General features: G+C 36.1%; 1 protein-coding gene across 5 annotated transcripts; it reads right to left on the bottom strand.

Moving 5' to 3' along the window:
* Nucleotides 1-9624: 9624 nt before the first annotated feature.
* Nucleotides 9625-27167, bottom strand: LOC104216809 (uncharacterized). Of its 5 annotated transcripts, none has more exons than XR_708590.2 (9): nucleotides 26943-27167; nucleotides 17160-17571; nucleotides 16615-16755; nucleotides 14003-14158; nucleotides 13695-13784; nucleotides 13541-13599; nucleotides 10239-10389; nucleotides 10032-10164; nucleotides 9625-9946 (listed from the first exon to the last, which is right to left on the bottom strand). XR_708590.2 is itself a non-coding variant. In XM_070168186.1 (8 exons), exons 2-8 carry the CDS (start codon nucleotides 17487-17489, stop codon nucleotides 10090-10092), a joined length of 1002 nt encoding a protein of 333 aa, XP_070024287.1. In that variant the 5' UTR covers nucleotides 17490-17571; nucleotides 26943-27167; the 3' UTR covers nucleotides 9625-10089. The 5 variants fall into 5 exon arrangements, 3 of the variants coding, with proteins under 3 accessions (XP_070024287.1, XP_009765242.1, XP_070024288.1); XR_708589.2 differs by having other exon boundaries at nucleotides 14003-14167; nucleotides 26943-27164; XM_070168186.1 differs by having other exon boundaries at nucleotides 9625-10164.
* Nucleotides 27168-27556: the final 389 nt, after the last annotated feature.

Raw genomic sequence — 27556 nt, 5'->3', positions numbered from 1 at the left:
ATTTGAAGCAATAGCATCTGGCCTGGCAGGAATAGCATAGAATCGGGCATGACTGCCACCTAATCGGCCTCCTCCTCTAGGGAGACCTCTAGCTACGTGGGCTCTACCCCAAGCTGGTTGGGAGGGTGGTGAAGTAACTAGAAGTCGTATCCTGACTCCTCTGCTGCACTAGGCCTCCCGAGCAATGGGGATACTGCCTCCACATATGCACAAACTCCACGCACTCAAAGCAACTCCCCAGTGCTGGTAGTGAGGAATGAAAGGAGCCTTGAGCATCGGGATGACTGCTAGAAGGACCCGGCATAGATAAACCCTAAACCGATGGAGCACGGGACGAACTCTAAACTGGAAGGGCACTGAGAGATGATTGTCCCTGATGAGCACTGTATGAACCATGGCTGGATGATGCATTACGGTGACCTCGACGAGTCGTTTGAGTGTGCCTATAAAGATGACCCTTATTGTGGTAGAACTAATACCCAGAAGGAAAACCGCTGAAACCACCCGACCCACGAGGCCTCTTGGCTCCCTTTCACCATTCACCTGGCTACGGACCATCTCTATACACTGATCAATGTCAACCACCTTGTCGAAAGTAGTACCAAATACCCTCTCCTGAGTCATAAGCAACAGTAGCTGATATGTGAGGCCATTAATGAACCTCCTAATCCTCCCCCTATCAATAGGAACCAACCAAATTGCGTAATGAGCCAACTCTAAAAACCTCATCTCGTACTAGGTCATAGACATGCCCTCCTAACGTAGTTGCTCAAACTATCTGTGCAGCTCCTCCTTGCGAAACTGCAGTACAAACGTCTCTAAGAAGCGAATGAAGATCTCCTGCCATATAAGTGGTGTTGCATCGACCAGCCTTTACCTTTCATAAGCATCCCACCATCTGAAGGAAGCCTTAGTAAATTAAAAAGTAGTGAACGAGACCCACTGGTCTCCAGAATACCCGTCGTGTGAAGAATCTGCTGGCACTTATCCAAGAAGTCCTAAGCATCATCTGACTCAGCCCCGCTTAATGATGGAGGCTGAAACCTCCCAAATCTCTCTAGTCTTCTCTGCTCATCATTAGTCATAACAGGGACCACCTAGGCCTGAGCAACTACAACCGCCTGGACTGGTAGTACCCACGGTGTTTAGAGTTCCTACATCACCTGCTCTGTAGTAGGGGCGGCAGGAGTGTGAGTACCTCTCCCAATCTGAGAAGTGGTTGTTGCGGCCGAAACAAAGACCGCCTGAGCAAGGCTGGTGCACACAGTCAAAATCTAAGCCAAAGCCTCCTGAAGGCCTGGAATCACAATGGGCACAGATGGTGCCTGAGTTGGTCCTACTGGCTCATCCACAATTAGAACCTGCTCCTGAACTGGGCAACTGGTGGATTTGTACGTGTTGCCCTAGCTGTTGTAGGAGCTGTACTTCTACCCCTACCGCAGCTCCTTCTGTGACCTCAGCCTCTTGCGGCCCTAGCTGGTGGTACTGGTGGTTGTCCATTTTGTCTTGTATCACGTGTCCTCACCATCTGTGAGAGAATAGAATAACAGAAGTTTAATTACCGGAATCAAAAAATTTGCACATCAAGAGTACAAGAATGTGAAGTTTCCTAAGGGTTCGACAGCCTCTCAAAGATAAGTACATATGTCTCCGTACTGTTACACAAGACTCTATTAAACCTGCTCATGACTCGTGAGACCTATGTAACCTAGGCTCTGATGCCAACTTGTCACGACCCAAAACCTGGCATATCGTGATGGCGCCTAATGTGGTACTAGACAAGCCAACATTTCAAAATAATTCCAATAATTTTAAATGAAAGGTAAAACAACACAGGTTTAAATTCATGAAACTCTCAAAAACTGGATAGAAGGTCAAAACATAATACTGGAATTACCAACATCGGAGTGTCACTAGGTACATGAGCGTCTATAAAACACAAGTCTAGAAATACTGTTTATAATAGTCTAAAACTAAATATATAAAGTGGAAAGATAGGGAAAAGGTCTGCGAACGTCGGGCAGCTACCTTGAAATCTCCAAACGATCAACTGTGAAAATGAATCAACACCCACCATGTCCAGAAACACCTGAATCTACACACGAAGTGCAGGGTGTAGCGTTAGTACAACCAACTCAGTAAGTCAACAAGACTAAATAAAGGACTGAAATTAGTGACGAGCTTCACAGTTATAGTTAAATTATAGTAATTTAAACATAGGAAGGTAGGCAAGCTTTCAAGTTCGACAATTTAGGCCAAAACAGTTGATTCGTGTCAAGTTCAAGTGAAACAGAATATAATGTTATCAGAAATTACAAGACCAGTGATATACGACAGCGGAAGTGCAACAGTAATAAAGTCAAATGCATCCTCCTAGAGCAACAGTCACTCAGTCCTCCCATTCACTCCAACCTCACAGTCACTCATACCTCACAGTCACTCATTCCTCTCAGTCACTCAACACTCAGCATTCGGCACTTGGCACTCGCACTCAGTAGGTACCTGAGCTCACTGGGGTGTGTACAGACTCCGGAGGGTCTCCTTCATCCCAATCTCTATAACAAGCCAATTATGTCATAAATCAACAAAATATGATGTGACGTGCAGCCCGATCCCATAAATATCCTCACAATTAGGCCTTCGACCTCACTGATTCATCAACCTCCCCAGCCTCTCGAGCTCTCAATAATCATAATAATCAACCCAATATAAATGATATAATGTATCAATAAAGAATAATAGATACTGAGATATGATATGCAAGTAAAACTGTGATTGAGTATAAAAAAGCAATTTAACAGATAAGTCAACATGTACACGACCTCTATGGGTCCTTACAGTGCCAATACATAGTATAAACATGATTTCTAACATGATTTGTAGTCTAATTTCTATAACACATGGAGAATAAACGGATAACAATAGATTTTTCAACTATACAGCTCCATGTAATTGACCAAGTCACAATTCCTACGGTGCACGCCCACACGTCTGTCACCTAGCATGTGCTCCACTTCAAAACCAATCACATGACAAATAATCCGGGGTTTCATACCCTTAGAACCAAATTTAGAACTATTACTTACCTCAAGCCGTGCAAATCTCTACTCTAACTTACCATACGCGAACGCGGAGACTTCTACGTGAATGCGTACCACAACTTCCTCCAACCTACGCGATCACGTCTCACCTCACGCGATCACGAAGCACAAATGCATGACACCCAGTTGCCTCCTCACCTCTTTGCGAACGCGGCAATGCCCACGCATTCACGATGCACTGCTTAGCCAAACATACGTGAACATGTACTACCCCTCACGAATGCATAGGGAAAAAATCACCACTGCCCCGAACAAGCCAACGCAATCGCGGACCTGTCCACGCGATCACATATAAGGAAACCAGATACAGACACAAGAAAATCTTCAGCCATAACACCAAGTCCAAAATCGATCCGTTAACCATCCGAAACTTACCCGAGGCCCTTGATACCTCAACTAAACATACCATCAAGTCCCAAAATATCATAAGAACTTCTTCGAATCCTCAAATCACATCAAAAACATGAATCGCACCCCAATTCAAGCCTAACGGAACTAAGAAAATTCAAATTTTACAAACAATGCAGAAACCTATCAAATCACATCCAATTGACCTCAAATTTTGTACAAATGACACCACGGACCTACTCTAACTCTCGGAACTCCATCTGAGCCCGGTATCCACAAAGTCCACGTTCAGTCAAACTTCCAAATGTTCAACTTTTGCCATTTCAAATCTAATTCAACTATAGACCTCCAAATCACAATCCGGACACTCTCCTAGATCAAAAATCACCCAACGGAGCTAACGAAACCATCAAAATTCCATTTTGAAGTCATTTATACATAAGTCAATATCCGGTCAACCATTTCAACTTAAGGTTTCTACCTTGAGACTAAGTGTCTCAATTCCTTTTGAAATCCCTCCAGACCTGAACCGACTACCCTGGCAAGTCACATAACAATTGTAAAGCATAGAATGATTAGTAAATAGAGGAATGGGGCTATAACTCTCAAAACGACCGGTCGGGGTGTTATACAAATGATCAACGTGAACATAATACGTAGGTAGTGGCTCAAGAAGAGCCCCGAGACATAACAAATTATAAGACCTAAGGGGAGGTCTAGGTACCTGAAAATAATGAGAATGAATATATACCGATAAGTTATGTCTCTACAGGAAAAAGGTAAAATTAAAATGAAATTATTATTGACAATATTTTTACATATAATGTTACTATTGAAATAATGCAACAAGATGAGTACTTGAACCAAAATCTGTCAATAAATGTAGACAGAGAAATAATTTACCAAAATAGAAAGATGTTATCCAAGCAGAATTAACTTCACTTGAAAAATGTGAAGTCTTCGAACCTATAGTCCGAACACCTGAAGGTATAAAGCCAGTGGGTTACAAATGGGTTTTGTGCAAAATAACATGATAAAATTAAAGTCGTTAGATATAAAGCACGACTTGTGGTACAAGATTTTTCGCAAAGGCCTGGTATTGATTATATGGAGAAATATTCTCCTGTGGTGGATGCTATCACCTTCAGGTATCTTATAAATATGGCAGTGCATGAAAAGCTTGATATGCATCTAATGGATGTTGTCACAGCCTATTTGTATGGCTCATAGACATTGAAATTTTTATGAAAATTCTTGAAGGATTTAAAGTGCCTGAAAAATATAAAAGTTTTCGAAAAACTTGTTCAATAAAGCTTTAGAAGTCCTTATACGGATTGAAACAATCAGGGCGCATGTAGTATAATCACGTGAGTGAATACCTATTGTAAGAAGGGTACAACAATGATCCAATTTGCCCTTGTGTCCTTATAAAAAGGGCTGGATCTGAATTTGTTATAATCGTTTTGTATGTTGATGATTTAAATAACATTAGAACTTCTGGGAAACGTCTAAAAGTAGTAGATTATTTGAAAAAAGAATTTGAAATGAAAGATCTTGGAAAGACAAGATTTTGTCTTGGTCTACAAATTGAGTATATGAAAAATAGAATTTTTATCCATTTCAACATACACCGAAAAGATTTTAAAGCGATTCTATATGGATAAATCACATCCATTGAGTACCCAATGGTTGTGAGATCACATGATATAAATAAAGATTCATTCCGACCTCATAAAAATGATAAAGAGCTTATTGGTGCTGAAATACCATATCTTAGTACAATTGGGGCATTAATGTATCTTGCCAATAATTCTCAACCAAATATAGCTTTCTCAGTAAGTTTGTTAGCAAGATTTAGTTCTTTCCCAATACAAAGACACTAGAATAGTATTAAGCATATATATAGATATCTCCGATGAATCCAAGCCAGCATTAATTGGCTATGCAGATGCATGATATTTATCCAATCCACATAAAGCTCGATCTCAGACAAGCGATTTATTTACATGCGGAGGTACATCCATATCATGGCTTTCAATGAAACAAACTATGGTTGCTACTTCTTCAAATCATGTAGAGATAATAGCCATTCACGAAGCAAGTCGAGAATGTGTTTGGTTGAGATCAATAACTCAACATATTCAGGAACCATGTGGTCTTTCTTTGAAAGAAAATATTCCAACAATATTGTATGAAGACAATATTGCATGTATAGCTCAACTGAAAGGAGGATACATTAAAGGAGACAGAACAAAACATATTTTACCAAAATTCTGCTTCACTCATGATCTTCAAAAGAATGGTGAAATAGATGTTCAACATGTTCATTCAAGTGATAATTTGGCAGATCTGTTTACTAAGGCAATGTCAACCTCAACATTTGAGAAGTTAATATACAAGATAGGAATGCACCATCTCCGAAACCTTAAGTGATATTTTAATCAGGGGAGTAAAAGTACACAATTTACTTTTTTTTCCTTAACTAAGGTTTTGTCCCATTGGATTTTCCTAGTAAGATTTTTAATGAGGCAACAAATAATGCATATTACAAATAACTATGTACTTCCCAGGTTTTTCCTATTAAGCTCTTAATGATGCATATTTGTTTTACATGGTCATTCAAGGGGGGGTGTTGTAAATAGTATGTGGATGAATGTCCATGTGTAAATAATTTGTGGATGGATGTCCATCTTTATTTTACTATAGTAGTCTTCACCTTTATGCCTATAAAAGGCTATGTTAATGGCAGAGGAAAGACACGCTAGAAGAAGTGAAAAACTCCTTCATTCTATCTTTGTTTCTTATTTTTATTTTACTAAATTACTTTTATTTCATAACAAAAGGAGCTTTTGGCAGCACAGCTAGGGGCGTAGCTAGCATAGGATTTGCGTGTTCGGCCGAACACAGTAACTTTGGTGCAAACCCTGTATTTATCTTTAAAAATCCATTGAATATGTATAAATTGTTAATTTAGAACCCAATAACATAAACGAACTAGAATCTCGAACCCACAAGCTCTAAATTCTGGCTCCACCTCTGAGCACAACACTGCTCCCTCCGATTTATAATAAGTGACTTTTGTCCTTTGACACACCCCTTAAGAAAAAGTAACTCCTAGAGAAAAAAAAAAGGGTATTTTGACTACATTACTTAGTTAAAATCTGTTATTATTAACTTGACACATTGGAATATGTAAATAAGGACAAATTTTAAAAATATAAAACTAATTCCTTCTCGATTATGTACACGTATTTTGGACCAAAATTAAAAGGCAAAAAAGTCACTTATTATGGACCGGAGAAGTAGTATTTTGTATTTCAGTAAATGAATGCAACCATCAAATAATAACTTCGGAAAAGGGCCGAAAATGCTCCTTTACTATATAAATAGGATAGGCTAGCCCTCCGTTAAAAGTTAGTCTCTATTCTATCCTTGCCATCAACAAATGGGATCGTATATGTCCTCCATCCTAACGAAAGACTCATAAAGCCACGTGGAATATATGTGAGGGAAAGTTAGACATAGTTCGAATTGTATCGGGGCATATATGAGTCAGTTATAATAATCATTTCTCAAATATTTCACAATTCCATGTCAGTTTACTTAGACACCTATTTGACACACCAAACTAATTATCACAGCAAATAAACTAAGTCATGAGGTATTAGCATTTTCACCGTTAAAATATAGCACGGTTACTGGTGTTAGCATTTTCACGCATAACACTTTAAATTGTTGCGCTATATATAGGGCCAATCTTTCTAATAACCCGCCACTTTTTTCTTGCACCTTAAAACCCGCCACTTTACAAATGGAAAGTTTCCAAGTCATTTCGCGGTACCATCTCACACTGGCGTGTGTTCACATTACCCTTTGCTACTTTTGTTGAGTCACTAGATGTGAAGAAATCTCATTGGTTGGATTGATAATGAAAAAGATTTATGGATCTTCGAACATCTGTCTTCCTGTGTCCCAATTTCTTTATGAGATTTTTTTTCTCTTCAATTTTGTTACAAAAAAAAAGATATCTTTTTATATTTAAAATATTTTGATTTGAAGATTTCTTATTTATTTATAGTGACATTTTCTTACAAATATAAAAATGTTGTAGTAATATATTTTGGTCAAGCTTTTTAAAAGTGTTTCTAAGTTCCATTTTATAAGATGTCAGTTAGTTACTTTATATTTCTTTACAGTTTACGCTTGTACATTTGTAGTTTTAGTGCTTTATGGAATGACTTCTGAATATCAAGTTTATTTTAAATTAATTTTGACTTTTTCTTACACATCTAACCCCTCGGATTATATTGGGTTTATTATTATTATTGATGATGTAGTACAGTAGTAGTCTGAATTCTCTTTTGTAGATTATTTAAACATTTAAACCAGCATGACGATTAGTCAAAGACCGTGTATATTTCAAGTATCATCACTGATAGATACATATCTATATTTATCTATATCTATCTATATATATATATATATATATATATATATATATATATATATATATATATATATATATATATTAAAGGAATAAAGTTATCATATATAAGTGGCATTGTGGTTAAGCCAAGTGACAAACTAATAAAAGCACTTGGCAATCTTTAGGATAAAATATAAAAAATATAAAAGAAATTGTCTTGAATTAAACGATAGACATTTTAAACAGTGGCTTAAAAGTAAATACATGTGTTATTAATGGCTAACCGTGCACTTCCCCTAAAAACGTGTTTGCCGTTTTACTGCATTACACTAGCAATAAATGTGTTTGATTAAGTTAAAAGCTCGACAATTTTTAGAAGACAGAATCTAACTAATGTGGCTTTAGAATATTCATATGAACAAGATAGATTCCATTCTCTTTATCACGTATTTTTATCTATTGTTCTTTTGGGCATACATGGTCAAAGTTGAAATGACATGACTTTCTTTCAAGATAAACATGCTCGTATTAAGATTATTAAAACGGATTTAGAATTTCAGATTAGCAAGTACAGAATTTAAGTATAAAGTATTATAGATCTACTATTCACAATGTGAAGGTAACTTTGTATAAATGTATATATTTTTATGACTTTACATCTATATATCATTTAGGCATGTCTACAACCACAATAGCAAATGGTACATTCATGGATGAAATTCAGTGATTTGACCTAGCAACCTACTGGACCATAATTAAGATCCGAAAACCATAGTAAGAGTAACACATGATTTGCGAGTAAAAAAGAAAGAAATATCAAGAGAATGGTTAGCATAAATAGCAGAGTAGATAGTGATAATTTTGTCTTTTAATCCATTAAATAGCAATAATTACACCATGTAGAGATATGCATCGTGGCAAAACATCATCCACAGAGTTGACTTATCCATAAGTCAGGAGGACTAAATAAAACTCCTCGCTACTCCCGTCCAAAATTTCTTGTGGTCCAAAATAAGTAATTTTTTTATATTTCAAGAATGAATTAATTATTTTTTTCCTACATTGCCCTTGGAGTAATTAATGTTGGAGTATATGTTAGGAGTAGTTATGTGAAGAGACAATAAAGGTTAATATAGTCAATTTCATTGCTAATTAATGTTAAAAGGTGAATTTCTTAATATGTGTGAAAACAACCAAAAAATCACTTATTTTAGACCGGAGGGAGCACAAAAGAGACATTCACCTAATGTCTTGGATTTAGAGAATCAATGCTTCTGAAATATTCCAATAGATCTTTTGGCCCACTTTATTTTATCCTTATTAAAGGATCATTTCTGTTGTAGAAAAATATGTGTTATACATTTATCATAAAATTAGAAATGCTCTCGATTTGTGAAGAACCTATTCTTATGGAGAAGAACGATTAAGTAACAACCTCGTAAGTTGTACCTTCATATTTCTCTTGTCCTTTCAGACTTCAGTGTAAAAAAATTCCAGAATTCTAATCCTATAGTGTCAGATTATGTTTATTTTTATGAAAATGGTAACAAATAAAATGATGTCTATTGTATGTATAAGAACCTACTAACGTTGGTAAGTTTTGAAATTGGAAATAGCCACGTGCTTAACACTGAACATTTTCACTTGCTTCTGTCTATTAGGTCTATATGATAAAATTTATTATGTCAAGCTTCTCTGTGAAACTTGCCTCTGATCAATTACACCTCTTCGACTTGACAAACAAACTGATGACAAAAGTCTCACGTTGTGCATAACTAATCATGGTATGTAAATTCTTAAGATGCTATAAAGCTTGGGAAATTTACAATAGTTGATGGCTGGATCACTACAGTAGTTTGTGACATTCTATAAGTGATGAGGAAATAAAACTGAAAGGCACCATACACAGCCATTGAATATGTGATTTGTGTCTATGTTGCCTCTATTTGTCATCAAAGACCAGCAGTCTGCACACAAGGCTGAGTTATATCAACACCAGCCATTGGCCTCCAAAATCTTGAGTTGAGACGCCTCCAACATAACCACCAGAGATCTATTTCGACGAGAAGAACTGCAAAATGTGCAGTTTGGTTAAGCCTTTCTGCAGCTCTTGAGCATAAAAACGATACCTGATTCATGATAGAACTTATCAGAACCTAAATCACGAATGTCCCCAGTCTCATGAAGGGCCTTGTCAATTGTCACCACTTAGTATTACACCTCATGAAGCCTCTTAGCATTTTCTACTGTTTCAATGTAGAAATACAATCTCCACAGTGTTGCTTTGTCCTACAATAACCCATTGGGAACTCAGGAAACTGGTCATGTAGAAAAACTAAGCACATAATTAGACTTATATTTACCTCTTTTTCTAGATCAACATGCACCTCACTGCAAGAATGTTGCTCTACTTGCTTACCACGGCATAAAATCTCGACCACGCGATCAAGATTCCTAGGTGGGAGGTCCCGTATCAGCCGCCGAAGGTGTTGTTTCTCAGGTAAGGTCATTAACCTGCCAAGGGCAATCAGATTCCCCATACCAAAAGTTAAGCACAGATCTGACAAGCAACAAGCCACATCGAGACCTCATGTAATAAACAATACCTAATTAATTAATTAACCAATTCTTCATCAAGGCCAAATTAATTAGGATCAGTCATATGGAAATTCTATAATCATTCTACCCCATTCGAGGCCCTTCCAAAATAACAACGAAGGATTTAAACACTACACCCCGCAGGATCAAAATACAGACCTTCAATTTACAAGACTGTTGCTCTACCACTGAACTATAGGGCCGCAAACATCTACCAGATATTCTACTACTGTCTTCTAAAGGGAATTCCACATCAGTCAGGTTTCTAATTCTGTCATGCTTCTTCTGGACACAAATTTAACATGGCTTCAAGGGTGTGCAAGGAATTTACACCAAACGCAGCAACTAACAGGACATTACAGCGCATCTAATTTTTTTTTTTTTTTTGATGACCGAGAAATCCGTATGGAGCCGATCATACAGCGCATCTAATTTAACGAGGCCAAATACGACAAAATCAGATATATTCAGGCACTCACGCACATGTAACATTATACACACACACGCACACTTCGTTTTCACACTATGTCAGTCACTGAAAACCAATAAAACACTTCTTCTCAAACTTTTGCTTTTATCTTTCAGAAGTATAGCAGAATTCTTTATCATAAAGAATACAACACAGAAATAGAAAAGAATAAATTGGATCCTTCCACAGTATTTATTTATGAGAAACATTACTTTTGTTTGATAATGGTTATGAGAAAAACACAACTTCCAATCTCATTCATTCTACCAATACCCTCAATTGTAAAGAAAGAATAGACCTTACTACTCAATTTAGACAATGTACAAAATTCTCATACCTTTCACCCGGATATTTTAGACTCTTTCTTAGTCTTAAAGGCTACGTTGAAGGAGTTCAACATTGTTAGAGAACAGAGATACTATAATCTATTAAGTATGAAATAGATCAAAAATGTCATGTGTGTCCTTTGTTTGATAGTTGTTACAAATTTTTAACAGAATAAAACCATACAAAAGTTAAAGGGCAAGAAGAAGTAAATTCATGTCCCTTGCTTTTGAAAACTGTCTTGCATCCACACAACAACAACCCAGTAAAATCCCACAAGTGGGGTCTGGGGAGGGGGTAGAATGTACAACTGAAATAGTGGTCAACTAAGGGAAAACTCAAAAGTTAGGTCTCCTTTCGATTAGAATATACCTAATATGTGAAACCAAGATTGGGTTTGGAATGTTGATAAAATACCACACAGGAACAATTAATTTGCTAGTAGAACATGCTTAAATTGGACATTAGCAACATTTTCAAATTGTTACATGCTATCTCCATTTTCAATCTTTTTTCATAGTAGTCCTTCCCGATAAAGAAGACATCTCTCCTGAAATGGCACAATTACCATATTGAAAAAGCCAAATTAACATGTAATGGCAGTATCTTCCAACTTTTGTTTTAACAATCCCTGTGGAAATCATCATTTGGGAGCTATGGACGTCTAGGTGCAACTCTAGATTTGATATGGAAAACCCATCTTTTCACAGATCCAAAGAGATGATTACTTTCAACATGAAGGTCTAGGCGCAGCTCTAGATTTGATATGGAAAAACCATCTTTTCACAGATCCAAAGAGATGATTACTTTCAACATCACTCAGCTTATCAAATCTCATTTCAAGAAGATCAACTTTGGAAACAATTGAGAAGATGTATGTAACATGTATGAAGTCCGGGTGGTGATAAACTACTTTATTATGGTGAAATGGCTCAAACCACCACCTCTCTTTGTGAAGCTGAACAGTGATGATCTTGTCTAGATGGAAACTGTGGAGGAGGAGGTATAGTGAGAAGGAGTGATGGCTGTCTCATAATACCTTAATGGCATATTCATTGCCATTGGGACAGGGCAGTAACACTGCAGAAGCTAGTGCATTGCTCTATGGCCTTAAATGGTGCATCAACAATGGCTTTAACTCGATCATAGGAGAAATTGACTCACTCATCCTTCAGAACTCAATGATTGGAGAATGGGATACACCTTGGAGAATCAGTGATACATTAGAAGAGATAAAATTGTTGGTAAATACTCATGATATTAGAACTCGGCACTGCTATAGAGAAGCAAATCGTGTTGCGGACAAACTGGCATCCCTTAGCCACAATCTGACAGATCTTTGTATATATAACACTTTTGATAGCCTACCTGGGCAGGTTACAGGCTTGGTAAATACCGATAGATTGCAACTTCCTTCATTTAGAATCAAGAAGAAAAAAGCAAGCACCCTAACAGATGAACCACCTTGAATTTTCAGCTTTATAGCCACTATGTAACTATTTTTTGGTGTTAGCTTTTTAGCTCTCTAAACTTGGTTTCCAAGTTCAACTCTTGTAGTAAAAGGTCAGGCAAAGCCCCCCTTTTACAAAGATTATTCTCAAAGTGGCTACAAAATCGTGACTCGGTTTGAAGGTTTAAAAAAAAATCCCCGTGGAATTAAACACAACATCACATTCAAACTTTCTTTTCTTAAACATTAGGCAAAGTCAGCAAGGTCAATCAATTTGGGTATGGCAGGAATACTTAATATTTGCTCAAACCAATTGATAATCACATTTGGGCTGGATAACCTCAGGTAAAGTGCACTTGCCCAAAAAGAGACACCTCGAACTGGATAAGATCCCAACAACCCAATATCCAAGCACCCTATAGGACCATAAGGGAAACATACCAACCCTGAGTGTTATGGTTTTACTAAACGAAACTGCCAAATTATCGTAACATTTATCCCAAATGAATATCTCAGGTGTTCCCTCTGTAGCCAAATAACAAGCATTATATATATAACACAAATTCTAACCTTCCTTTGAATCTTCTAAGATATTTAGGTTTCGGAGAAGATTTACAAGCAAAGCTCATCCAAATTGTTAGAATTCAGCTCCCTAGAGTTCTTATACGCCAAACAGGGGGAAAAACAATACTAATAAAATGAAACAAATTTTGAAATGAGAACTTCAAATCATCGTCTATCAAATATTACTAGCATACAAGGGCTAGCAAAATATACTGAAATGGGAACAGCAAATAATCAAATTTCCCAATGTCAACAAATACCTGCAATTTGACATAACAATATCAAGAAGTTCTTCAAGCTTCTCCTCCATGTATCCAAGCTGCATAATGTCAAACCACAATTTAGACATAGCTAACAATCTACTAAAATCAGTAAAATTCCTGATAGAGTGACTCAAGTGCTTAGCCAATTTACCGTATCTAAAAGTTCATCGCAATGCTTCTTCATCACACTCTCAACCTTTGCACTATCATTTTTTAGCAGAAACTGCAAATCATTGTGGACCTGGAAAACAGGAAGGGGGTGATGAAGCATTTCTTTGCAACTACATCAATTCAACATTCTAAGCAAAAGGATAGTCAACATGTTAGTTCAAAGCGAATAATTAAAGCTTTATCCTCGTCCAAAAAAATTCCCACCTGAAAAGATAAGAGAGAGAAAGAAGAAAAGAAGGCAAGCCTAGAAACATGCACCAGAGAGAGAGAGAGAGAGATGGATCTTACATCCCAGTCTTCAGGAGCTGCTCCAACATTTGAACCCAATTCATTTTGGTCCATCTTTGCAAGGGATCTTTTAAACTGTTCTCCTTCAACTTTTTGAACATCGTCACTCGACATTCCTCCAGATGGCAATATATCCAGGTCCTCTCTTTCTGAATCCTGCATATCCTGTCAAACGTCTCAAAATACATTTCGATAAAAAAAGCCAAAATATGGGGTGAGACCGATAGAGGCAGTGAATTGATTCACCCTAGCCGAATGAAGGAAGACCCTCAGGTCCGTTCGGGGGCAGTAAAAGATTCGCGTGCCCCCGCCTCACAAGGAAAACGAAGTCTAACACAATACAAATTTTTGCGCAGCATTATAGCCGATGAAGTTCAGGTTGGGGCGTTTTTCCATCATGCTAACTTATCAACTGCTTTATTATCTTCCTTTCCCTACCCATATTATTCTACTTTTACCAGTAACTTGTCGCTGGATAGATGACGATTGATTATGCAAAAACAAATTTTAGCTTATCATTTAAATAATGATACACACTGTTTAAAAAAACTCAAACAAAACTAGGTATCTTATTATTTTTAATCTTAATACAAATATTCGTTCGATAATGATAGTAACAGTGATAATGTTGTATCTAAATCAAACTAACGATTAGCATGTCAAATTTTGAATTTAACTGTAACAGATGATCTTAAATCCTTTGAGAACACAATTAGAAAAGCTAGAAATTCAATTACTTATGTTGTTAACTTTATTTCAAGGCCGAGAAAGGCCGAATTTAAATGTGTGGAAAACTTTCACAATGTACTTTACAATTGGGTAAATGACATTATTAAATGTGCGGAGAACTTTCACATATGTACTTTTAAAAAATTTAGTACTTACTATCCTACTACAAATACTATTTCAGATTATTTAACTTAAATTGCTGCTATACTTCATGAATAAAAGGAAAACCCTTTCGCAAATGCTAAGCAAAGAAAGTTAGAACTTGAAAAGCATTTTATTCCAATTACACCTATTTTTGAAGTTGCTTTATTAGATCCTTTTTTAGAATTAGGATAAGTTAAACAATTAAAAGATTTGGTTATCTACATTTGGATATAAAAATTGTTGTTGTCCCAAATGTGAAAACAACCAAGGCAATTTTACATGTAAGTATGCTATTGCAATGTTCGGTTATTATCGTGAATAAGTAGGGAATGTTAGACCAATGATTCCTACTCCAACTTCTTCTTCTCAGAATTTAGGTACTCTCGGTATTTGGAATATGCTTAAATCTCAATCAAGTTATGGCCCACTTTAACGAGCTTACTTTTTCTTTGCAACAGGATTTGGGAACGAAGGAAGATTGCAATGACATTTTGAAATGGTGGAAGAGAAAATGCTAAATATAATACTATTTCCACTACGACTTGGGATGTGCTCAATGTTCATGTCTCAATTATGGCATCTACAGTGCTTTTTAGCCAAGGAAAGATGCAACTTAGTGAACAACGAAACAGACTCACTGGACAAACTTTGGACAACTTAATTAAGTCAAACTCAAACTCACAAGAAGAGTTTCAATATCCAAAGTTGAAGACATTTGTGCTTCCGTGGATTATGAGTAATTCTCGTAAGTAACAAAATTAGTCTTGTAAATTTGTAAGTTGCATTTAAAATTTTAATATCTTTGAAATTTAATAAATTTTGAGGTACAATGTTTGCATTTTCGCATCCAATGCCTCAATATTCATATTTTACAAATTTTTAACTTTAAATTTAAATTTTAAAAATTACATACAACTCAAAAGAGAAAAAGATTATTATAATCATTGGCCCATCAAAAGCCCAGTTTAAGCCCGGACCTGGCATGCCTAACCCATTTAATAAGGGGCCTGGGTGAACTGCTTTCCGCTCAAGAATAATCCGGCCCATGATGGCATGTTTAAAGTGAGCTTGAATCAGCAGCCTACGGGCCCTCCACTTAATGGGCGAGGTTCAGTCTGAATCAACCAACTTAACATGTATAATTAAGCTTCAAACCACCGTCTCCCGGATAAATTTGTTAAGGCAGTGTAAAGAAGTTTATGCCCCCAGATTCCAAATTTTTACAGCTAAAAGAAATATCAATTTAACCCCTCTGCATGTTTTTACCAAAATTATAGAAAAGAAAAACAAATCTAGACAAATCTTCTTTTTAATAACCAAGAAATCTTCAAAAGTCAGCTGGTGCACGGCCCGAAACTTTGGTGAATATTGGGCTTGCCTCTTAACCCTTCTTCAGTTAAATATCAGACTCTAAGTTTGTGACAGAGTTCGAACTCCTGGCGTGCATATAATTCACACATCATGTTTTGCACTCTTACCCCTGAACCAAAGTCCTAGGGGCAAATCTCAACAAACCATTTTGGCCCTCATTTTATAAAAAGACACTTAAAATAGGAACGCTTAAGAGTCACTTTATTAAAGCAACTACCATATTCTCTACAAGTAACCTGTATTAAGCCTCAAATTTCTTTTAGAAGTCTCACTCCTTATTTTCTCTTTTCTTTTTTCTTTTAACTTTCAAAGATCAAATTGAAGCTTCCAAAAGATAGCAAGTTCCAAATAAAACATGAAACACTTACTGGGAAAGGGGACGCTTTGAGCTTCTTCTGAGGATGGTTCCCTTGATCAGAGTCAGATACAGCACATGGTACAGCTAATAAACTTTCTTTATACCTTAGGCATGATCGCAACTGACATATGGAAAATATAGGATCCAGAATCTGCATTGACATATCCATGTGAAAATTATATTATATAATATAATACAGATAATAACTAAGACAGACAGCTGGTTTTCAATCATTCTTTGCATAATCTTTGCTTAGAAATGGTCATAAAATACATACAATAGCACATCTAACATTTATCTTCTGCAGTTGTTTCATCTTTATGAGCAAGAGGAGAACCATTGACTGGAAAGCAATGACCACTTCCCACGACTATAATGGCACAGGCACACAGGCATAGGCACAGAACGACTTTTTACCACATAGACATGCCCACAATAAAAGGATCAATATATAATAAAACCATAAAAGTAACACCCCTTCCGGAAATAGCCAAGTATTGGGAGAACTTTGTTTGATGTGCGATGTAGGTGAAGGTAAAAGCGGGTAGTATGTACCTCGTCCACTTCCCGTGAAAGAGCAACAATACTTTGCCGAAGCAACAACTTCAATCTTTCCGTTCTAAAATCCGAAACATGAGATCCAAAACAATCAGAAAATAAGGAAGCAGACCCACCGGTGTACCTAAACTCCTTGGCGTTATAGGTACCCATACTACTATTCTTTTCTTCGACAGCACTACTTACTTCTCCAGAATTCTCAAATATCTGATCTGAAAATGGCAGAAAATCTCCATCCTGAGAAAGTAACTCTGCCACCTCAGATGCAAAAAGCCCAAAGTAATCTGGTCCTTTTCTATTGCACTCAGTCGAAGCACCCCAACCCATTTAAGATACTTAATATCTTCAACGCCAACTTCTGCGATGAATTACTACTAGATCAGTCGTGGTAGCATTCGCCAAAGTATTACTGCAAAGCAAAAACAAAGCCAGGTTGACTGATAAGCTGCCAGAGTTGCATAGAGGGAGCTCTTCTCCATCGAGAAGATAGAGTAGCCAACACAAATATAAACTAGGGACGTAATTAAATACTACCTGTTGAAAGTCAAAGGGATTAGTGAAGTTATATGTCTCTTAATCCATAATATGACTATATTCAACTTGCAGAATTATTGTTAACATTAAATCTTCCATATTTAATTTAAAATAGTTACTTACCTTATTGCATAGAAGATAGTTACTAATAAGAAAATGAATCTTGAGCCTAACTCAACCGCAAACTAACTCATGAGGAGAGGATTGTCCAAGGTCATATAAAAAGACCAAATAACCTACTCACAACTGATATAGGATCTTACATCCCCCCCCCCCTTCCCCGCCAGCCCAATACTGAATATTTGGAGCGTTGACAATATAATATGAGGGCCCAATATCGGGTACTCTGTGATGGATCTAGCTCTGATACCACTTGTGGTAATCGAAATAACCAAGTGTGATGTGGAAGCTATTAAAGCAAATCATGGACGATAATAAATAATACAACAAAGAGAAATATACCAAAAGAAACAAAACAATTTAACATGATCAGGTCAATTGAACTACATATAAGCAATTCACTAATATCAAAGAGAGTACAAAAATACCGAGGGAATAATCCACCAAATTCACTCTCAAAAAGGTTTATGTTCTCCCCCGAAACAAACGCTCTTAAAGACTATATCGTTAATGATGTAAAGCGAGAAGGAAAGATCTTAAATTTATAGAAGTCCAAAACTTTTTCCTCCAAAAAAGAGGATTAGCCAAATATGAAAGACTTATAATTTCCTTTTAGGAAAACTAAAACTAATTATAGTAAATGTTTTTCTCTTACTTCAAAACAAGTAAATTCAAATATGGTAAAAAAATCAACGCAAACACCTAACAATTCTCACCCTTATCTTGAATTTTCTGACAAAATATACTTGATTCACTTTCTTCACATAATCTTTATCAGATGACTACCGCTTGCCATGTTTAAAAATAAGGTTAAAAATAGGTATGGATTAAAAATATTTATATTTTTATTTTCAAAGATGCAGCAACAAGAATGTCGAAAATATGAGAAAATTATCTTCATATGGAGTAGTACAACAACAAGAACATCAGCATACCCAGTTTGATCCCACAAGTGGGATCTGGAGAGGATGTGGTGTACGTAGACCTTACCCCTACCTTGTGTGAGGTAGAGAGGTTGTTTCCGATAAATCCTCACCTCAAGAAAAATAGTTTCAAAAGGTTTGAAAAATCTAAGAGCAAAAAAACTAAGATGAAAATACTGTAGAAAAAAATATTGACAGTAAAAATAGTAAGATGACCAAAGTAAAAGAAACAATAGTAAAATTGAAAAATAAGATAATGATAAAATAATAATAATAATAATTTTTTTGATAAAGTAATAAATTTCATTAATAAAGGCGGAAACAAGCCCGTATACAAGTAGTATACACAAAAAGCAGAAAACTTTACAAGAGACATGGTTTTCTACGAATAACACCCAATCTTCCATGCAAATAAGATCCTCATGGATGCACCGAAAATAAATAAGGGAAAAGAGGCTACTCGTCAAGCGAACAAGATTTATTTCTACTCCATCAAAGCTCTCCTATTCCTCTCGGTCCAAACCACCTAAAAATTTCCCCCCACAAATAGGAAGTTATCCGGCAATGTAAGAGAAAGTGATTCAGATCTTCTCCCGATTCTTTGCACATGAAGCACCAACTAACACAAGTGATCTTCCTCTTCCTCAAATTCTCTGTCGTCAATCTCAACCCTCTTGTAGCTAGCCAAGTGAAGAAACACACCTTTCTCGGCACCATGGAAATCCATACCGGATTATGTGGGAAGACCGGCTCCTCCCTATTTAAAAGCTTCTCATAGTACGACCTAACGAAAAAAATCCTTTTTCCCCGGCACCCCATCTTTATACATCATGTCTATCTTGTGAAACTTTTTGATTGTGAAGCCGTCTGAGCAAGTTTTGAAACTCTTCCACCTCTCAGTCTTGCAAGTTCCTTCTAAACCTGACATTCTATTGCACTTCTTCTCCTTGAAGACTCCACAACCGTTGGATAGGCATCTTCTTTTGACTTGAGATGTTATACATGTTCGGAAATGTGATTCTCAGAGCATTGTTCTCGCACTATTTGTGCTCCCAAAAACTAATCCGTCTCTAATAATAACAACAACAATACTGATAAGGAGAAGAGAGAGCGGATAAAGTGCTCTAAAATAGGACCATGATCCCCTTCAGAAAAGAGAAATCACTCGACTACCTTCAGACCTTCTATCCTAATCCTCGACCTCCATGTTCTTCTATCTAGGGTCATGTCCTCGGTTAGTTAAAGATGTACCATATCCTGTCTAATCACCTCTCTCTAATTCTTCCTCAGTCTACCTCTATCTTTCCTTAGACCGATCACGGTCAACCTCTCGCACCTCTTCACTGAGGCATCTGCGCTCCTCCTCTTCACATGTTTGAACCATCCTAGTCTCGCTTCCCGCATCTTGTCCACCACGGAGGCCACTCCTACTTTGCTCTTTATATCTTCATTCCTAATCTTATCTCTCCTAGTATTCCCACACATCCATCTAAACATCCTCATTTCTGTTACTTTCATCTTCTGAACGTGTGAAAACTTGGATGGCCAGCACTCTGCCACATATAACATAGTTGGTCTAACAACCACTCTATAGAACTTACCTTTTAAGTCTTGGTGATACATTCTTATCACATAGGATACCACATGCGAGCCTCCATTTCATCAATCATGTTCCTATACAATGTGTGACATTATCGTCGATCTCCCTATTTCCTCAAATTATTGCCCCAATATACTTAAAGCTTCCTCTCTTAAGGATGACTTGCGTATCAATCCTCACTTTCACATTCGCCTCGTGTTATGCGTCACTGAACTTGCACTCCATGTACTCAGTTTTAGTCCTTCTTAATCTGAAACCTTTACTACTCAAGGTTTGTCTCCAAACGTCCAGTTTCTCGTTAACTCCACCACTCTGATCAAATTTCCCCAAATTAATCTTCATTACCGTCAATTTCTCGTTAACTCCACCACTCTGATCAAATTTCCCCAAATTAATCTTCATTACCGTCAAATTAGTTGCAGGTAAAATTGCACTAGCCATGAAGCTGTCTTCAATCTCACTTTAATACCTGATAATTAAATGAATCTTGGGATTAAGAAAACCGCAAAATCCAGCTCACAAGGTAATGATTGCCCAAGACAATATACGGAGATCAAATAACCCACTCACACCGATGTGGGAGCAGACCCTCCCACCCCCTCCCCCACATCCAAAACCACATGAATAGTGCGTGGACAATATGATATGGGGGGCCAACATCGGAAAAACCAAGAATTGAGATGGATCTGGCTCTGATACCTGATACCACTTGTTGGGATCGAAATAACTAGGTCTCATGCGCAAGCTAACAAAGTAAACCTTAGACGGCAATAAATAAGACAACAAAAAGAAATATACCATAAGAGATAATAATTAACATGATTTGGTTAATTGATCTACATATGAGCAATTCACTAATATAAAGAAAGTACAAAAATACCAATAGAATAACCTCATAAATTTCACGCTTAAAAAGGTTTACATCTACAAATTGTTTTTTTAAGGAATTGGCAATTGCATTATAAATAGCACCAGAAGGTGCACTTAAAAGTATTTACAGTGTCACATCTCTTCTTAGAGGGAACCTATCAATTCCTACTACTAAAATTCTTTTTACACCAAAAATACTATAAAAATAATCAATTCATCTTGATCTTCTGAATAGAAAACACCTCCCATTTCTCTCCTTCCGGATGGACCATATACAGTTTACATTTATAAATTGTTAGGTGTTTATCCCGATTTTCTTATCATTTTTGAATTTTACTTTCTCTCAAAAGACGAACAGATATTAACCAAAATTGGTTTGACTTCTCCTAAGAAAAGAAAAATATAAATATACCATAGTTGGCTAATCCTTAGAAGGAAAAGGTCTTGAACTTCTATAAAATAAAGATCATTCCTTATCACTTTCCCATCCATAATGTAAACCTTAAGAAAGTCTTGTTTAGGAGGAGAACGTAAATCTTTTTACGAGCTACATTGTACATAACGTGAAACTCTCATATAAGGAGCTCATTTTGTACATTGTTAATAATCAATTAAACAAACTATTTTGGCACTATTTTCCCATAGGGTAAGAACTTCTACGATTTTAGTAGAGACTCAAGTAGCTTCTATTTATCCGACAAATTCCCTTACGCCATCTGGTCCGCCAAAGTTTTTCTTCTTTTATTATATTCTAATGTCTTTTCGGTGATATTCTAGTTGCACTACTCTTTATTTTCAATGACATTCCCGATGACACAACCCGATTTTCGATTAACCGACAATTTTGTCTCCTTCTATCACTATTCTATCATTGCTCGGCATTTTTCAAGTACTATGAGTAGACTACTCCTAATCCTCCCTACATTTTCTTAAGTTATCATCGCACCATCCCATTATGCCTTTGTTACAAATTTATCCACAGTCAAAATACCTGAGATTGTGGCAGAAGCAATGGCTCATCCAAGTTAGCATCAAGCTTTGGTTGAAGAGATGAGTGCCCCGCAGGATAATAACACTTAGGAGATAATTCCTTTACCACTTACCATAGGAAAAAACAATAGTGGAATATCCTTTGATATTTACTGTCAAGATAGGATCGACAGGCCAAGTTGATCGTCTTAACGCTAGATTAGTGTTTGAGGGATATACTCAGATTTATGGAGTAGATTATGGTCATATATTTATCCGGTGGATAAGATTGCATTAATCTGCCTCTTTATCTCTGTGGCAGTTATATTTGCCTCTTTATTAATTGGAAATAAAACGTTTTCCTTCATAGTGAACTCATTGAGGATGTCTATATGAAGCAACCACCTGGGTTTGTTGCTGAGAGTTAAGCAACCACCTTGTTTGTGGCAACCATTTTCATTAGTCTCTTTATCAATTGAACATCAAAAATGTCTTCCTTCATGGTGAACTCACTGAGAATGTTGCTCAGGGGAGTCAAGCTCTGCTTGGTATGTCATCTAAGGCGCCCGGTATATGATTTAAAACAATCTGTAAGAGTTTGGAAGATTCAACTCTGCTATCAAGTGAAGCATAAAAAAGGGAAAAGGCACTAAAGACTAGGTTTGTTCTTTGAGCATCATCGGAATCTATAATATCAGCTAACCTATTTAATACATACATATCTACCAAATTATACAAAGTCATGCACAAATCTTAACATTAATTTCTATCCACCTACAAACTATACAAAGTGATAACGATTTTAACACTCCCAACCATATACAACAAAAACTATACCTCAGTCCCATAAATGTTAGGGTCGGTTATATATATCTTCACTTCTCCATATAAGCTAAGTTCATGTCATTATCATACCAAATAGAAAAAAGTTAAATATCAAAATAATAGCAATGGTAATAATAATAATAACAACAGCAACAACAACAATATTAGAAGTTCTCTAATAAGACTAAATCCTACTTTCCATTAGTAGTTATCACTTAAATGGATCTTTTTCCTTCATTGTACCATATTTTAAGGTAAGTCTACATTGATCCAAGAAATTGAAGGTCTTTTTTATTTACGTGGTAACATTTCCCAAAAAATTAAAGGTCTTTCAAGGAAACTTCATTCCATAAGATTTAAGCTCTGTTTCCTTCCCTTATAATACATTCATTCATCATAATTTCACACCTATGATCTGATGCCTTTGTAGGTCGACGTCAAACATGACTAAACCATCTCAAGCGATCTTCTCTCATTTTATCCTCAACACGTGTTATGTGCACCTTCTGGTGACTATAGTCATTGTTAATCTTATCTAATCTTTGTATGACATATCCATCTTAGCATTTACATCTTTGCAATACTCATTTTTGGATTTCTTGGACTTTAGCGGCCCAAGATTCATTGTCACATAACATTGTCGGCCTTATAATCATTGTGTAGAACTCACCACGCACTTTGGTAGGTTCTATCCAGGGTTGTAAAAAGCGAGCGCTTCCTCGCTTAAAGCGAGAAGTGAAGCGAGGCGAGGTATCTGGCGCTTCTGTTAGCTGAAGCGTAGCAGATTTACAGAAGTGCTCGCTTACCCTGAAAAAACAAGAAGCGATGAAGTGATGCGAAGCGTAAGAAGCAAGCACTTCTCTTTATAACTGGGCTGCCAACGTAATTAATTAAAAAAAACTGTCTTTTTTTAAAACACCATCGAGCAGCAGCAATAGAGAAAGAGAGATGACCTAGGGTTCAAGTTTTCTACACTTTTCAACTTCAATATCATCAAGTTTGGTCACAAGTATGTGATTTTTTCCTCCTTTTTTTCTTTCAATGTTTCAGCATCCAAATAGCAACGAAATGCTGGCGAATTTTTTTCTTTCCCTTCAGTTCTTCTTTCTCATTCTGCTCCTCTTCTTCTTCATTTTCTTGCAATGTTCCAGTGATAAAAAGATTGAAATGCTACCCATTTTTTTGTTTTAGTTATACTGTCTTTCTTTTTGAAATGCAGTATTTATTTTAATATTTTTTTAAAATTCCGCTTCACTTCAAAAAAGCGAGCACTTCGCTTCTCGCTTCACACTCTTCACAACACTTTTCTATCTCATAACACTTCGGTAGCACTTCTCAATTTCAAGCCTTCCGGTTTTAATTCTAGGAGTAACACTCTCAACCAGATATCTTATTTTGAAACTACACAATTAAGTTTGATCTCGTAGTTTTCTTGAAAATCAAAGAAAATATCGCTAAGAAGCCATCAATATAGAATTTAATTTCAATCTCTAAGATAGGAAAGAGATTGAATTGGAAAATATTTCTTTTGCACGTTGCTAGCCAAGAAAATAATAAAGAACATAGAGATTCGTCGGGAAAATAACTTCTCCATCACATTTACAATCGGCGAATAATTTTCCAGCTCATCTTAATTGCAAAAAAATAACTAAAGCTGCTCAATTACACGAAATGATAAGGTTTGGAGCCTAGCTTAAGGAGCAAATACATGTCCATTAGATGATCCTTCCTTTCAAACCTCCATCTAAGACAGGAAAACTACAAACGTGACTTCAAAAGGAGTTCTGTGTTACATATAAATATAGGGAATGGTGAAAATTAACTAATACAATCCTAGATAGAGCATCAACATTGTTTCGTGTTTCCTTCTAAAATAGAACTTCCTGTTACCTTCCAAAATAAGACATCTTTTTTTATTTTCTTTTCTGAGTTGGTTTATACTTACTTTCCAAAAAAGGATATCTAGTTCCTTTTTCTTGGTAGATTTTCCACTATTTATATGGTTTCCTTGTATAACAGAGACTTCCATTTTCTTATTACAACAACTACTATTATTACTCCGCAGTCCCAAATAAGTTGGGATCGCCTACATGAATTCTCATTAACCATATTACTCTACAAATACAAGTAAAACAATTTAAAAATTTGCTATATATTTTTCAATGTATAAATACATGAAAGGTTAAACCACACCTAAAGCGTATGACTTAAAATTAAAAGTGCTAATATGTCTAGACCATATTCTCTACTAATATGTATCGTCTATATACATCTTTTCCTTCCGTTGTTCTCTATTTTTCGGTAAGTCTGTACGGATCCCTAAAAACTATAGGTGTTTCGAGACAACTTCTTTTCATATGATATAAGATCTACATCATCCACTTTTAACACTACCCTCACCATGGTTTCATACCTAATGATAGGTGGTGCATCTAGAGGAACTTCACCAAATCATCAAACAATCTTCTCTCATATAACCCTCGATTTGTGCTACTTGAACCTTCTTGCAGATGTGATCGTTTCTAATCTTGTCTAATTTTGTATGATCACACATCCATTTTAGCATTCGCATCTCTACGACATTCATCTTGTGGATTTATTGAACTTTAGCAGCCTAACATTCACCCCTATATAATATTGCTAATAATATGTATTATGTAGAACTTATGCAATAGTCTTGTAGCATTTCTCAATTTCAACCATCTGATCTTGATTCCATGGTAACATCTTCATCTATCAATTCATTCTCCTGGAACAAACCTAAGTGTCTGAAGTGTATGCATGTGATCTCATCTAATTTCACATCAATTTCACTCTCCTATGACTAAACTTGCAATGAACATACTCAATAATCTTGCTTCTTTTTTTCTAAAACCTTTACTCTCTAGAGTGTTTCTCCATAATTCAAGCGTTTGATTGGCACCTTCAATGTTTTCGTTAATTAGCACACTATCATCAACAAATAGCATACATCATGGAGCCTAATCATGTTAGCTCATCCATAACGGGGATAAAGAAGTGGCTCAATGCCTAGCCCAAGTCTTAACTCGATTGTGGGAAACTCATTTATATCTCCTACACACTAGTGATGTTCCTTTATGGAATTATAAATTAAATATGAATTCCTTTCTTCTCCAACACCCACCAAAGGACGTTTTTTGGTACTCCATCATATATTTTTCCTAGGTCAATGAACATCATGTCCAGATCCTTCTTCCTCTCACAATCGACTTCTCAATCTCCTTAAAAATATAAACACATGTTGAAGATCTTCTATAATTACAACAATTTTGTGAGGTTGGAAACCTTATTGTTCAAGATTGAACTTCAGAATTACTTTCAAGCTTGAGTTCTTTACCAAAACTCTTTTCTTCTTTAAATCCTAATATATTTGGTTCTTGCTTGCTTGAAAGATTTGTTGCTTTCATACTTCTTCCTGCTACGCCCTTGCTTTCCCACCGCTCTGTGGGAGCCTTCTCTTCTTACTTGAGAGATGCGATTTGAAAGAACAGAAGATGTTCTATCAGTTAATCATCATCACTTCCTCTAATGAATAGATCCCATCTGCTAAGTATGGCTCAACTCCGAGGGAATAACGAAAATAAAAAAAATTCTCTATTTGAAAGATAGTAGCATAGAAACTTTCAAAGGAATTAAACAACCTTAGACCCAAATTGAATGTATATGAAAACAATTAACGTATGAAATCAATCGTACCCAAAGAACGACAAGCAAGAACCAAAGATATAAAGATTTAAATAATAAAACAACTCTAGTAATCTGGGGTTTCCACTTCATATAAGAGATATCTATAAAGAACAAAGTATATAATCCAATTTGATGAAAACTAGAAACCCTAATTAATCCAATCAAACAAAAAAAGGCCCCACCAAATCCAGCATAAAGGAACAATAAAACAGACGAAAACAAAATGGCTACCTTAACTTGAAAAGATTAATCTTGAGTAATAAGTTGGAAAATCCTTCCTCTTCTACTCTCCGGGAGTTTCACTTTTTCCTTTCCCCAAATGAAATGCGTGTCATACGGTAGCCGAACAGTTGCCTGATACGTATCTGAATATAAAGTGTAGTTGTTTGGGAAAAAAGGTCTCTTTTTGTTGTTAAATTCTAAAAGTAATTTGAAATTTGAAATGGAAAAAATATGGAATTTTGAACAAATCTAAGGCATATTAGTTTAAGAGTCGGTTCCAAAATAACTCCTTAATTTCACGTGCTTCCCCAATTTTTTGGTATGCGACTCTCAACAGGCAACATGGTCTTTAATATATGGGGGTTGGACTATTTTGTAGCATGTTTGGCCAAGCTTTTAAAATTTACTTATTTTTAAAAAGTGCTTTTGGAGAGGATACTTTTTTCGGCTTTTCTAAAACTGTTTTTGATTCTACTCAAAAGAAATTTTTTTTCTTCAAAAAGCTGGTCAACCTTAGTTTTGGCAAAAAAACACTTTTGACTAAAAAAGTATTTTTGACCAAAAAAGAAGCTTGGTCAAACAGGCTATTGGTCTCTTATATATTGCCCTTAATAAAAATATCA

Source organism: Nicotiana sylvestris, chromosome 2 (assembly GCF_000393655.2).
Source record: "Nicotiana sylvestris chromosome 2, ASM39365v2, whole genome shotgun sequence".
Classification (NCBI taxonomy): Eukaryota; Viridiplantae; Streptophyta; class Magnoliopsida; order Solanales; family Solanaceae; genus Nicotiana; species Nicotiana sylvestris.
Note: the sequence above shows the minus strand (reverse complement) of the source record. Positions and strands in the feature narration are given on the sequence as shown.